Source organism: Pleurodeles waltl, chromosome 10 (genome assembly GCF_031143425.1).
Source record: "Pleurodeles waltl isolate 20211129_DDA chromosome 10, aPleWal1.hap1.20221129, whole genome shotgun sequence".
NCBI lineage: Eukaryota > Metazoa > Chordata > Amphibia > Caudata > Salamandridae > Pleurodeles > Pleurodeles waltl.
Genome location: NC_090449.1, coordinates 501,880,967 through 501,895,374, shown reverse-complemented (window position 1 = coordinate 501,895,374; position 14,408 = coordinate 501,880,967). Strand labels below are relative to the sequence as shown.

At 48.6% G+C, this 14,408-nt stretch overlaps 1 protein-coding gene across 3 annotated transcripts in view; it reads right to left on the bottom strand.

Annotated features, from left to right (window-relative positions):
* The window catches only part of SCAP (SREBF chaperone), a 657,412-nt gene that overhangs the window by 385,904 nt on the left and 257,100 nt on the right, over positions 1-14,408 (bottom strand). For all 3 annotated transcript variants that reach the window (XM_069210888.1, XM_069210889.1, XM_069210887.1), the window contains 3 exons: positions 8,974-9,146; positions 7,962-8,088; positions 4,870-4,982 (listed from right to left, as the gene is read on the bottom strand). In XM_069210888.1, coding sequence (XP_069066989.1) covers positions 4,870-4,982; positions 7,962-8,088; positions 8,974-9,146 — 413 coding nt within the window. The remainder of the gene's footprint in view (positions 1-4,869; positions 4,983-7,961; positions 8,089-8,973; positions 9,147-14,408) is intronic.

Below are 14,408 nucleotides of genomic sequence, written 5' to 3'. Positions count from 1 at the left end.
TCCTGGCAGAAGGCTGTGGGAAACTCACTCTTTTTGGCATAGTTACCCCCTCTTTTTGCCTGTTTTCAGTATGCTTTGACTGTTTTCACTGGAATCCATTCTAACAAGAACCCCTATGATTGTGCTCTCTCCTTCTAAATGTGGTTGCCAAGGACTTTGCACAATTGACATACTGGTGTATGGTAGCTAGGTACCCAGGGCATAGGGGCACCATGGGTTCCCCAGGGGCTGCAGCATGTATTGTGCTACCCATGGGAATCCATCCAAAATGTGCCCGCAGACCTGCCATTGCAGCCTGCGTGAAAAGGTGCATGCACCCTTTCACTACAGGTCACTACACCAGGTCACTGTAAGTCACTCCTATGGTAGGCCCCCCTAGTCCAGAGGATAGGGTGCAGGTCCCTGTGTGTGTTGGCACCCCTGCATGAGCAGAGGTGCCCCTACGAACGCCAGCTCCTTTACACCAGACTTCATATGTGGTGGGAAGCCATTTTATCCATGTACAGGACACAGGTCACTACCTGGGTCCCGCTACATAATGGTAACTCTGAACCTGGGCATGTTTGGTATAAAACATGTCAGAATCATACCCCAATACTGTTGCCAGTACTGGTTGTATGATTCAATATGCACTCTGGGGGTTCCTTAGAGGACCCCCGACTGAGCATTGCTCCTGCCTGTCTTCTAGGGTTTTCCAGGCAGCCTCCGCTACTGCCACTCCTCAGACATGTTTCTGCCCTCCTGCTGTTTGATCAGCTCAAGCAGAGAAAGGCAGAACAAAGGTTGTCCTTTGGGAGAGGGAAGCAACACCCTCTCCCTTTGGAAATAGGTGTTACATGGCTTGGGAAGGGTAGTCTCCCCTAGCCATCGGTATGTTTTGAAGGGCACATTTGGTGCTCTCCGGCATAAACCAGTTTGCACCAGTCCAGGGACCCCCAATCCTTGCTCTGGCGCACAACTGGACAAAGGAAAGGGGAGTGACCACTCCCCTGCCCATCATCACCCCAGGTGTGGTGCCCAGAGCTCCTCCAGATTGCCGCTGGACTTTGCCACCTTGAAATCAAGATGTGCAGAGGTCCCTGGGCGCATATGAGTGGCCAGTTTAGGTAGGTGACATCACAGCCCCCTCCTGATAGGTGGTCACCCTGCTAGGTAACCAAACCCCCTTCCTGGGCTATTTAGGGTGTCCCCCTTGGGTGGGTCCTCAGATTCGATGTGCAAGATGCCAGCAGGACTCCTCTGCAACATTTACTTCATCTTCTGACCACTGGAACAGCAACTGGACTCTTCAGGAACCTACAATCTGCAACTCCAGCAATGACTCTGCTTTGCAACATTGTTTCTCCAGCTCCTTCCAGCAACTGCAATATTTCCCTGGCTGTGCAGCCTCTGAGGGTGGCAAGTCTTTAGTCTGCACCAAGAAGCAAGAAGAAATCTCCCTTGGAGTGAAGGAGTCACTCCCCTACATCCCCAGGCACCAACGGGAATGACGACTGGCTGCATGGGTTCTCTCTCCTGCAACTCTGCATGGATCCTGCAACACAGGTGGTGGTCACTGTAAGTCACTCCTATAGTAGGTCCAGAGGATAGGGTGCAGGTCCCCAGGTGGTGGTCTTGAGTGGTTCCCTTGGTCCCCTCTACCAGCTATCCAGCTTTGGAGGTGGTGAGTCTTTGCCTTTCCCCGCAGGAAGTACCCCTTTGCACTGCGACTCTTTCAGCTACCAAGGCTTGTTGGTGTTTGTGCCACGGGATCTTCAGGCTCCGTGTAGCCCCGGCCTCTCACACTCTCTTCCTGCTTGTTGCTCAAAAACGATGTGGGATTTCTATCCAAGTGTGCTGAGTGGGCCTCACTGCGATTCCTGTGCCTGCTGCCTGTGAGTTGCCTTTGGCGGCTGCATCCTCGACTTTTGGCTCTCCTTTCTGCTGAGGGCCGCCAGGGACTCCCCTCCTTGGGTTGAGTCCCCCTCGGACCTTCCTAGCCCCAGCAGCTCTGCAACGTCTCTTCTGCGACTCTTGCCTTTGCCAAGGGTTGTTGGTGGTTTTTCCACACCACTGACGGACACAACTCTCCTTCCGACATGGGACATTGACTGCATCACTCCTGGAACTCTTCCTCTGCTCCTGTGCTGCATAGTCGACTCCTGGTCTTCACCGTCGACCTTGTCTTCCATCTCCAGAAGGGTGGGTAGTGGCTCCTGCCCCAAGCGGACACTCCAACTGGAGCTGGACTTGGTCCCCTTCATTTGCAGGTCCTTTTCTGTCTGGGTCCATCTTCTGTTTCTTTCAGTCTTGCTTGGGTCTTGCACAGTCATTTTACAAAGTTTCTCTGTGGGTTTGGGAAAAATCAGGTACTTACCTATTCTCTCCTAGTTGCTGGGGGGCATTTTGGTACTTACCTTTTGAGGTTCCTAGTTCCTCCAGCTCCCCTCTACAGATTCTGCTTACCTGGGTGCGGGTCTGACTTTCACATTCCGTTTTTTTAGTATAATGGTTTGTTCTGCCCCCTAGAGTCTCTATTGTTTACTGTTATTTCACTGTTTTCTATGCCCATTCCGGATTACCAAGGTGTATATAATAGTGTGTTTACTCACCTGCTAGTAGAATGTTGCCTATATAGTATTCTAATATTTGTTTCACTAAAATAAAGTAGCTTTATTTTTGTAACACTGCTTGGTTCTTTCATGTGTTTAAGTGCTGTGCGACTATAAGAGCTTTGCGTATCTCCTAGATAAGCCTTGGCTGCTCATTGACAGGTACCTCTAGAGACCCTGGCTTCCGAGACATTGACTACACCTCACTTATAGGGGATACCTGGTATAGGTTGATAACACCCTAGGTGCTCACCACACACCAGGCCAGCTTCGTACACCAAGGCTCAGTGACCTTTGCTGGAGGCTTTGCTAGAGCGGAGGATTGGTGCGGGGTCTCTTGAGATCGAGGCATCATTGAGCCTGGAATCAAACCCCGAAGGTCAGAGCCTTCTGTGCCGGTGTTGGGCTAGATGCCAAAATCCCTTACAAGCAAGTGCCCCGACTGCTGTTGAGACCATTTTCGAGGCCCGAGTTGAGATTTGGTTTCAGGCCTGACAGCCTCCTGCTTTTCTCTTCGGTCTCCTTGACGGTCAGCAAATCGGTGTTGTTGAGGAGCTGCACGCTGTGACATGGTCAGCAGCAATCCTATCTGTACTGATGGTTCTTTTTTAAATCCCAGACAATTTGTACAGGATGAGTCCTCGTTTGATGGAGACAGGCACAGGTTACATACCCCCTACAATAATGGTCGTACCAGGAGTACTTTGTATTTTAATTTGAGCAAACCTGGAATGGATTTTTCTCCATACCTCCCCTCCTCCAATATGCAGCTTGACTTCTGGAGAAACCAGGCTGGATGGTTCGGAGCTGAAAACTGCCAGTGTTAAATGGAGATGCTTCGCCCTGTGCTGACCAGAAGCCTGAAGGACAGGAGCTAAAAGGAACAGAAATTCCTCTGTAGTCCTGGAGCTCGAGATGAACAACAGAACCAGATGTCGGAAAAAAAACAATCTGAGGTAAAGTATTAACCCTAGTGCATTGTGGACTAACAAAGAGGTCACTGGAGGTCTTATGGGCAAAAACTCTTCGAAGCGTGCCAATTTCCGTACCCAACACTAGATGGCAGGAGTGTGTAGAGAATGTGTATCTATTGCCACATATGCTATGTACACATGCTCTTTGATCCTGTTCACAGTCAAGACTATTGTTTGGGAATATGAATTGGGATCCGTTGAAGCAAAAACTACATTTCCCAGATTTTCAACCTCTTTAAGACTTTGTAACTGAAGCCATCCCCCCGTACCGTGAATGTAATAAGTACATATATTGATTTCCATTTTATTTTAGGATCTCAAATTACAGTATGGGACTACAAGTAGGTTGCCGACTAAACGCTGCACCCCTAAAACTGATCCGTAAAGAGTAAACATGTGAAAAGCTTCCTTCCAGCAGGGGCACAGTACCAAAATCGAGGGCTTAATTGAGAGGAAAAATCTCCTAGGCTATCGGGAGAAAAGAAAAACATACCTCCATTGCCTCGTTTACTTACCACAGAAAACAGACAAATTGAAGGCCAGCAATTTAGCTGTGCGAGCATAACATCCCCTTTTGCTGGATGCTGTAGATATCATCTACAAGTACCCGAGTTTGCATCACATGCTTCCCACTTGCAGGCTCACCACTCCCCCAAGCAGTTGAGAAACTGATCTCGCGCACCGTGGAACTGACACTTTGCACCACTAAATACAGAAAGATCATCTAAAAATAATATGCTTTTTGAAAAGAAAACAAAAGAACCTATGTAGACAAGTTTTGGCAAAGCCAAAAAGGTCTGGCTTTAGCTGCCAACAGTTTGGCTTTGGCAACTTGTTTTGCTTGGTGGTTTGAAAAAAAAGACATTACTGCCAAGGGAGCTGCCAGGTCACTGACAATATAAAAACATTTGTTAAAGGCAGAAATATGGTTTTGCCCCAAAAAGGACATATTGCCATAGTAGTCCCCGGCAATGTTGAGAACTACTTTGCGTATGGACGTGCTCCTGGTGCAAGAGAAAGCCATCGCTTACACTGATTCGCCAATGGTTGTAGTGGGCTGCACAAAAGCCCCCTGCTGTAGTAGGCAGAATACATTTGGGAATAACGCAACAACAAGAACAATGAATGAAGAGGGTTGGTTGAAAGCCCTGTAATGAAGTATATTATATAAGTATATATAATGTTAGTAAAATCAAAACATATTGGATAATGCCAGACCTAAAACAACAGATATTAGCAATTCACTATTCAATCTTTGTTGTTTCCCACTTGTTTTGAACATTTTGGACATGACATTACATTACCTTGTGCGATTCGAAGCTTCACTTCCAGGTCAGCTGGGGTTGACACAACAGACTTTGTAAGAACTAGGACATTCTCCAGCCCTATAACCACGACCAGATATGGAAATATCTCACTGGGGAAAGAAAGAAGAAAAACGTGTGCTTCAGGACTATGTGCCCTTCAGAACAAACAGACAGAATAAAAAAAAAAAAGCAAAATACTAAAAAATAAGGCCCTAGATCACGGAAGCCCCACATGAGATATTAGAAGGTCTTTGCACTGGTCTATTATCAATTGCCTGTGTTATAAACAAATCACCTATTTGTGGGAATGAATCAAAATATCAATGTGAGAGCACACAGCTCCCGATCTTTGCAGCTGGGCTGCGATCATCGCCATCACCTTTGTGAACACCCGAGGGGCGCTGGTGGAGCCAAAGTGGAGCACAGTGAACTGAAAGTGCTCATGGCCTACTGTGACCCACAAGTGATGGCTGTGGGCAGGCAGGGCAGGGATATGAAAATAAGCATCCTGCAAGTCCAACGCCACCATACAGTCTTCCAGGGTCCAGGGCAGACAAGATGTGAGCATCCTGAACTACTCCTTGAGGAAAGGAGATTGAGAGATCTAAGGTCTAGGATAGGGCAAAGACCATTGTCCTTTTTGGGGACCAGAAAGTAGCAGGAATAGCAACCACAGCCTACTTCTGGCACTCAAGCCCTTTGTATGGGTACCTTTGCCAAGGAAGACTTAACTTCCTCACGGAGAAGGGACAAATTATCCTTTGTCATTCGATCGTTGGATAGTGGCATGGATGAACAGGTAGTCCAGAAGGGGAAGGCGTAGCCCCTTCGGGCTATCTGCAAAATCCTGAAGCCTGAAGTGATAGATTTCCAGTGGGGCAGGTGATAGCGGATCTTGCTGCCAACTGGTCTTTGGTGGGGGGGAGGCAGACTAAGTGGGTTTAAAGGGTGCTATGGGGAGGCGGACTGACCAGATCATGGCCACCTGTCTCACGAGGTCAGTGAATCCCGCGCCCTCAGCATACGCAGCACAGTAGCTGGCTAGGAATTGGCAAGGATGAAGACCCCTTCCGTAGCAACAAAAGGCAGACTGAGGGGGGATGAGAGGCCTCCACAAGTACCATGCGCCTGGCCACAGCCCGAGATCCCTTGAAGTGCTGAAGAGTATTCTACCTTTTCTCCGAAGAGACGGGTGCCATCAAAGGGCATGTCCATCAAAGAAGCCCAGGACAGCCTCTGAAAATCCAGATGTCCTCAGCTAGGCGTGGTGCCTCAGGGCCTCTGTAGAAGAAACCGGTCTACCTAGCGTGTTGGTTGTGTCAAGTATGGAACAAATTGTGAACTTTGCTGCATCTCTCCCATCAGCAACAGCCCGAGAGAGTACAGCCCGGGCCTCCTCCAGGACCTGTGGCAGCACTTGTGAAACTGTATCCCACAGCAAGTGGTAATAATGGCCCAAAAGGTATGCGGTGTTCACAGACCAAAACAAGGCTGGCGGAAAAAAATATCTTCTTCCCAACAGAGTCCAACCTTTTGGATTCCCTATCCGAGGGAGCGGAAGGGAACGTGCCATGGGAGGAAGAGGCTCGGACCATCAAGCTCTCAGGGATGGGTTTTGCATCAAGAAACTCAGGTCCTCGGGTACGGGGGTCGGTGGGATGGTGGAGGGCAATCGTCCTTTTCACAGGAGCTACTATGCTGGGTTTGGACCAGGTATCCTGTAGGACGTCAGTCAGGGGATTACTGAACAGGATCCGAGGTTCTGAGGTGGAAGCTCCCCGTTGCAGCACCTCTGTAAAGAGGTTAGTCTTGACGGTCAGTGAGGGCAGTTAAAGCTCTTCACCATCAAGCTTCCTCCTCCGTAGCCACAGTACGGGCAGAAAACATGCCAACATCTGGAGAAGTGCCCAGTCTGATGGCCTCACCAAGTCTTCACGCCAGTCCATTTCTTCACATGGCTAGAATTCTAAGGGGTCCAGTGACCACTCCCATTCCTTCCCAAAACCTAGCAAGGCTCCTGCCGGCACCAGAGTTATACGATGCCCATCTGTCTCCATGTCAGAGTCTGGAATTACAACGGGGGCAGCACCATCCATGGGCACGTTCCGGATCCAGGACAGGAACCTCGAGAGCCACTCAGCGCCAGAGCTGCCTGTGGGGAACCTGAAGAGGCACCCTCCAACCCTGCGGGGCCCGAAGGTGCTACAGGCTCCCGGAAACTTGGGGGAGGCATGGAGTCTGTCCACGTTCGTCAGAATGAAGCCTAGAGTACCGACGCTCCCTAGTCTCATCAGCCGATGGACGAGGAGAAACCAACTTCAACTTCTTGGATTTCTTCTTATGCCTAGACTTACCTGATCATCCCGAAGGGTTGGAGTGGGACCACAATGACTTCGGACTCCGTGACAGATCTCAGGACCATCCTCTGAACCAAGACCTCGACTTGTGGAGTTGTTGTGTGCCGGGCTGCTATCAGCTTTATGCATCGCTCCCTCAAAGCCTTTGGATGCATGGCCCGGCACTTGGAGCACGACACCAAAGAAACATGAGGTGCAGATCCATCATGGACATCGCCAATGACAGAATCCGCAGGGCTTGAATCCTGTCTTCCTAGAAGACATCCTTGACACACCAGGAAAGTAATCTCTCAAAAAGACTTGACAAAAAGTTGAAAAAGGCCAGTAAAAATGTGACTGAGGGGTAACTCTTCATACCACCACTGGCTGGCACAAAAAGAAAATAACTGCTGTTGGTACACCTAGGTGGGGCCTATATAGGACCCCCATCACTTCCAGCACAGATGACACAGACGACAGACACAGAGCTGATTGACGCAACCTACTGGCGTTCAGGGGTACTGCTCTCAAAAATCTTAGGGGTCCAGTCAGACGCCTGGGGAGAATTTGAAGGTAAGGAATTTGAAGCAAGAAGTATCTGTCATATAAACCTAACACCACTTCCCATCAACAACTCATTTCTTCAATGACATACTGCTTTAATACACCCACATTACTTGACTGACTGTGATTCAGTTACAGTAAATCTCTATATTACTGCAACAATAATGCAACCATTTCTCTGCTACTTACCCCCCATTGAGAGTAGGTGTTAGTCCGAAGAGGGTGCACAGCCCCACCGACATTAGTAAGGAACTCAGCACTGTCACCACGGCAGCCAGCGCCAGGCCCCATTTGGACTTAACCAAGTCAATTTTACCTAGAGAAAAAAAAAAAAAAAGCATTTTTAGCCGTGAGCGGTCTATCTTTCACCTCTTCTCCCTGTCCACAGACGATAACAGGGTCTGAAGCCAAAATGGGCTTTTTGTGTCAATTTGCAGGCTGCCTTATTTGGTCATGGAGTAAAGTTGCATACTGCTGCACCACAAGACAAGACATCTGACCTGGGAATCAACAATGAACACACAGGCTGACCCTTCACAAATCTCTTGATCTATCAACCCTATCGCCTGCTCAAACATTGGTGTCGCCGCAAAACAAACAAAATGGATCTGATATAGACTGTGTAAATATGCCAGAATTATAGCTTATAAAAGAGGCTTGAGTTATGGTACTGAGGTGCAGCTTAGGGTACAATAGATGTAGTTCCTATACAACAGCAAACAAAGGCAGGCTGACATCACAGCTGAACCACATGGATGAAGCAGTACAGCTCTGTTTGTTACTTAACACTGTCAACATTTCTGAGCAGGAAGTATAACACAAAAGCGGACACTATGCAGGACTTATTATTAAATGCTCTTGCTGCAATCTTGGGACACACCAAGACCGTTTACATGCAATGTAATAAATAAGGTATATATATATATATATATATATATATATATATCACTTTAACAACTTTGAACGAGCCAAACAATTGAGTTACAAACATACAAATGGATACTAGAACCTGGTGATGGAGAACCTCGTGATGGAGAATCTCAATACCTTCATATCCAGTGTCAGGTGACTGATTTATACTTCCATCAGATGGAAGTTCTGCATCTCTGAGGACATTTATCACACTGAAACTCAGTGTTTCCAGATTATGATGCAAGGGGCAACAATATCACAGCTAACATTTCCAAAAAGTAAGACTTACGAGTGGAGAAATAGATATAGGCGAAGAGGATGATGTAGGTAGTGACCAGAGGGATCAGTTCAGCAATGCCAATTTCCTCTTTGAAGTGCACATGTGTGATGTGCTCAGCCTTCAGGGTACAGTTGGTTCCAGGGTAAAGGTGCTTCAGTCGAGACCGGAGGCTACCGAGGAACCTAGTTGCAAACACAGAAGACAAAGCACAAACTTGGACATCTTGACTTGGTGCAAGGAAAGGGAACATGACTAGGGAGAAAAGTCTCTCTCTCAGGCTGTTAAAAAATAGCATGTCATCCCCACACCTAAGTGTCTTTAGAATCCCTCAAGGATAACTGTGAAGTTTGCCTACCTGAAACTCAAATGCCCCACAGGAGTGCACGTTTTTATTTTGCAAAGTACTTGTTTGTGATGTATTGCAACTTCGGAGCACTGATAATCAGTTTAAATTGCAGTTCGTGGTGACTATGCCCCTGTACTGTCTGGAACATTGACAGAAGTGTATTGGGGTGGGTGTTCAAGCAAGCGGACCTTTCAGATTCAGTGGAGGGGAAAAACTAAGCAGAGTGGCAGCCATTCCCAGAGGTGTGGCTGTACTGCCGACCAAGATAACTGCATAGCGGGGAGCTCCGTGTGGCAGGGGAGATCCTTTTGTTGGAGGGCCGACTAGCTCTCCTTGCATCTGCTTCAAATTGTTGGGAGGAGTGCTGCTGAATCCTGAAGACACCCAGGGGGCAACCGCAGCTGCCTCAGTGGAGTTTTGCCACTGCCGGCTGCAGTCTAATTGGTCCTGGCCCAGCTGAGAGCACAGTTCTCAGATGCCCGCAGCAACAGTGGCTGCTGGTGAGCCTGAGACTGCTCTCCCTGTCTATCCACCATGCCAAGCAGGCTCACAGTGACTCCATTGGCAACTCCAGTGCACCCACCAGTGGCACCCGCTGTACTGGCCATGAGTGGGTGGACTGAGCTGAGCCGGTGATGGATGTGGCACTGCCTACCTCTGGCACCCTCTTCCAGAGGGGGGTGATCTCTTCAGTCTGAAGGCGCTGTGACTGCTGCAACAAAGTGGTGGTGAGTGTATCAGATGAGGTCCCCTACTCCCTAAGGGACTGTGAGATGGGAATCTGCCTCATGCTTGGGAGGCCCCTATAACCAGCTACAGGACTTACTAGCTTATGCTGTGCTCTGTTTCTGGGTATTGGGCTTTAGCTAACCTACTGTAGTACCTCTGATCGGGACTTGAGGGTGGCGCATCACCTCAGCAGCTGACTTTGCTCATCCTTTGCCGGAGCACACACTGGGTTTCTGTCGTGGGATTTGCATTTTGAGGCCAGCTCTACTGCAAAATATTGCACTGCCTGATCAGTGGGCCAGAGTGTGTTCAATCCCCACACATGCCTTCCCACTGAGCTCCTGCACCTTCCCCAGCGACTGGAATGGCACCTTGTACTGTCGGACCCCAGCCACAGGCAAAGGTTAACCACGGCCAGGAAAACACTCTTTTTGACACTAAGATGACCCCGCAACAGACAACCTAAGGCTTCCCCCTCCCCCGCTTCTGACCTGTCGTGGGAAGGTGCGCATGATAAACCCTCCGATTCCACATCGGCTATTCTTATAGATTTTCATACTGGCCTGCATTCCATCAATAGCAAGATTGATTCAATGGATGCCCATCTGGACCAGCTCATGGAGCACCTGAAGAGGCATGCAATGCACATCAACGGTGCTGAGCAGCTATTTCAGACCTAAAGGACGATGGAGTGGATATGCAAGTCAAGGTGGTCAAATCTGAAAAGCTGGTCCTGGACCCTGCAGTGAAGGAGGACCTAGAGGCTTGTCTCAATAATATCCAGCCTTGTGGGTATTGCGGAATTGACCAATATCGGTGGCGTGGCAGCATAGGTACAGATCTTACTGACCTCACTCTCAGGTTTTCGCTGCACCGTTCCTTGTGGCGTGGGCCTACAGGACTCTGTTGATGCCTGCCCTTGCCTTGACTCGTCCGTCCCCCCCCACCCCCACCCCCACCCCCACCACGCAACACCCCCAGCCCTTCCCCCACTTCTCAGATCCATAATCAGCCAGGCTACTCAAATCAGCAGGATCGGGACACTGTCCTTCACCTGGCCTCGGAGAAGGACATGCTTCACCATCAGGGAGCGATCATCTCTATACTCCCGGGTCGCTGTGGTGAAGGCCATATGCAAGTTCACTGAGGTGCGTCGCTTTCTCAGAGAGTGAAGTATTGATTACTCCATGCTGTATCCTGCAAAGCTCAAGGTGGACCTCAATGGTAAGGTCTGCATCTTCCAGCACGCTCCTGAGGCCCATAAATTTGTCAGATCTCTACCAGCTTCACGTTCTGTGCCTGTATCTCCTGTGAGTCATGCCGCGAACGGTTGCTCAGCATTCTACGGCTGGTACTCCAGAGGCCTAGCAGACTGAGTCTATGCAATTATTTCTGGATTGACCCCGCTTTCAGTTTGTACTGTACGGTTTCCTCAATGTTTGTACACACAGCTGCCTTTGTGTTATTTATCAGACTGGTACACCTGACCTTTAATAAGGAAACTGTGGGACAATTTGAGTTGGGGGGGAGGGGGGGGAGGGCTCTCCCCTTCGGCAAACTTGGATTGTCCTTCATATACCTTGTCAACTGAACACTGCCATGTTTCATGGTGTGTATCACCTGTAATATGATGACTCTTCTGTACCAGGGTTTCGTACATAGGGGTTGGGAGGGCTGCAGGTGGGGTGTTAGTATGTATTTGTTGTTGCATAGTCATGCATTTTGGAGAATGTTGGCCGTTTGTTAGTCCGACATATTGTACTACTCCTCAGTCTGCAATTATTTTTGTTTATCCACAAGGGTGACCATACACAAATCTTGACATAGTTAAGTTGGAATGTGCGTGACCTCAATGACCGCTGCAAGGTCAACAGGGTGCTAGCTGATTTGGAACGCCAGGGAGTGGATATGGACTTTTGCAGGAGACACATTCCTCCACACACACCCGAGCTCCTTTGCTCCCAAGTGGTCCCCACACCACAATTTCTCCTCCAATGGTAAATAATCGAGGGAAGTATGCATAATTATGCATCCACAGGGTCCCTTCCAGTTTCACAGTCAGCATATCGATCGCCCAAGTCGATCTATCATCCTAGAAGGCATACTCAACATGGCTACCATAGTCCTAATTAACACCTATGCCCGGAATGCATATGATCCCCAGTTCTTCTTGGATATCTGTGCCAAATTACGAGATTCACATTTGCCCACGGTCATATGGGGCACAGACGTGAACCTCACTTTAGATGTAGCCCTGGACACCTCGGGCAGTTCATACTCAATGCACTCAGGCAACACATATCTTCCTCCATGATCTCCATGGAATGTGGACCTCTGGCGAGTTGTCTTTCTGCATGCTTAGGAATTCACTTTTTATTCTGCACCACATTTTCACTAGGCTGGATTACTGCTGGTGGCCTGTGATCTCACCCCTTTGGTAAGAGTGGTGAAGTTTTTGCTTTGTACGGTCTTTGATCATTCTTTAAATGGGGCATGCAGACATCACAATACCGTAGGTCACATTGGTGGCTCCAGCCTCACTCATTATTGGATCAGGTATTCAAGGATGAGATCTGGAGTGCAATACCAGAATTCTTTCAACTTAACACCGGGACGGCTGCAAAGTACCCCACCTTATGGGAGGCATTCAAGGAATACATCCCAGGACAGGTTATATCCAAGCATGCTGGGGTGTTCAGACATGTGTTGGAAGATTACTCAGGTGGAGTATGCACTGCAGGCCCTCAACGCCCACTCAGTGTGGAGACCAACTGATACCCCACTGCAAGAGCAGAGTGAGCTCCTCTAGCACTTTTGGGACCTGGCTGACAGAGAGGTGTGTCACCTTGGGAAATATGCACTGGCCGGGCAATATGGGAATGGAGAGCACCCTGGCAAATGCTGTCCTGTTTTCTTCACTATGAGAGACCTAGAGTGCAAGTTGCCACACTTTTAGGCCGGGACAGGACGACTCTTGTAGCAGATGACAATATCCTTTGAGCTTGTAGAATACTATTCCCAACTGTATGTTTCCCAGACAGCTCATAGTAAGGTTAATGGCGTGACGTCTGATCCCTTTCCAATAAAGCAGGGAACAAGGTAGGGTTGTCCTCTTTCCCCATTGATACTTATATGAGCTATGAACCACCTGGCCAGGCAGTTGCTGGATAAACCTATCCCCAGATGCCTCATCTATCAAGGGTGTGTTTGCTATTGTCCATGTATACTGAAAAAAATGCTGCTCTTCATGAAAGATTTGGAGGTTATTCTGAGCCTGCTGACCCAGAAGATTATCTGATTCAGCATCTTCTCCGTTGTTTCCATCAACTGGTTGAAATCTGACCTCCTTCCTCTCACTGATGGTAAGATCCCAGTAGCTCTCGACTACCCTGTAAACTGGGTAGCTGTTTCAGTTAAATATTCTGGCATATATTTACATAGATTGCCAGAGGAAGTAGCCTGGCTTAATCATGGGCCGGTGCTGGATGGTTTCACTGGCCGGGTGGATCAGTGGCTTGGCTTCCTCTCTCGCTGGCTGGCAGGATGGCCCTGATTACAATGGTGGTCCTTACGAAGCTTCTCTACTTATTGACAAACATCCCCATGCCCCAGAATAAACTGTGTTTCATTACACTCTGTGCTCTCTTCCTCAGACTGCTCTGGGCAAAAAAACTAGCAGAGAAGCCTGGGATATACTGGTCTTGCCGTTTAATAATGGGAAGTTTGAGATCCCAGATCCTGAGGTCTGCTAGCTGGTGGCGCAAAGTCAGTTTACAAAGCTCTGGTACCATCCTGATGTGCATCTCACACTTGAATCCAGAGCGGGCTCAGACTCACTGACTTCCACGGGGCTCACTACTGCACAAAGGCCCACCCAGGCAACACAGGGAACTACACGCATTGGCCATGACTTGCTGAGCCTGGAAGGCCCTATGCTGAGTCAAAACTGGCTCTGGTGGACCTGGGTCACATGTACATTGATGGCAATTTTCTCGCTCTAGACCAGTTTTGTTCCCAAAGAAATACAATCACCCTAGACATTTTCATATATGCGCACCTACGGGACACAGTAGAAGCCACGTGGCCAGGAATCCCTAAAGAGCCTGTTGACTTTTTACTCCTCACAGTTTCTTACATCTATAGACCCTACACGATAGGTCACTAGATTGTACAGCCTGGTATTGTAAAACCAGATGGTCAAGACTGACGTTGTACAAGAGGCCTGGGAGCGGGAGCTTGGCAAGTCACTATACGCAGAGTGTACTGCTGTTAACAGTCTAGTACTGTATCTATGAACTACGGGCATAAGCTGTTCCATTATAAATTGCTTCATAGGGCTTATATTATCCACCAGAAGCAGCAAAGGTTT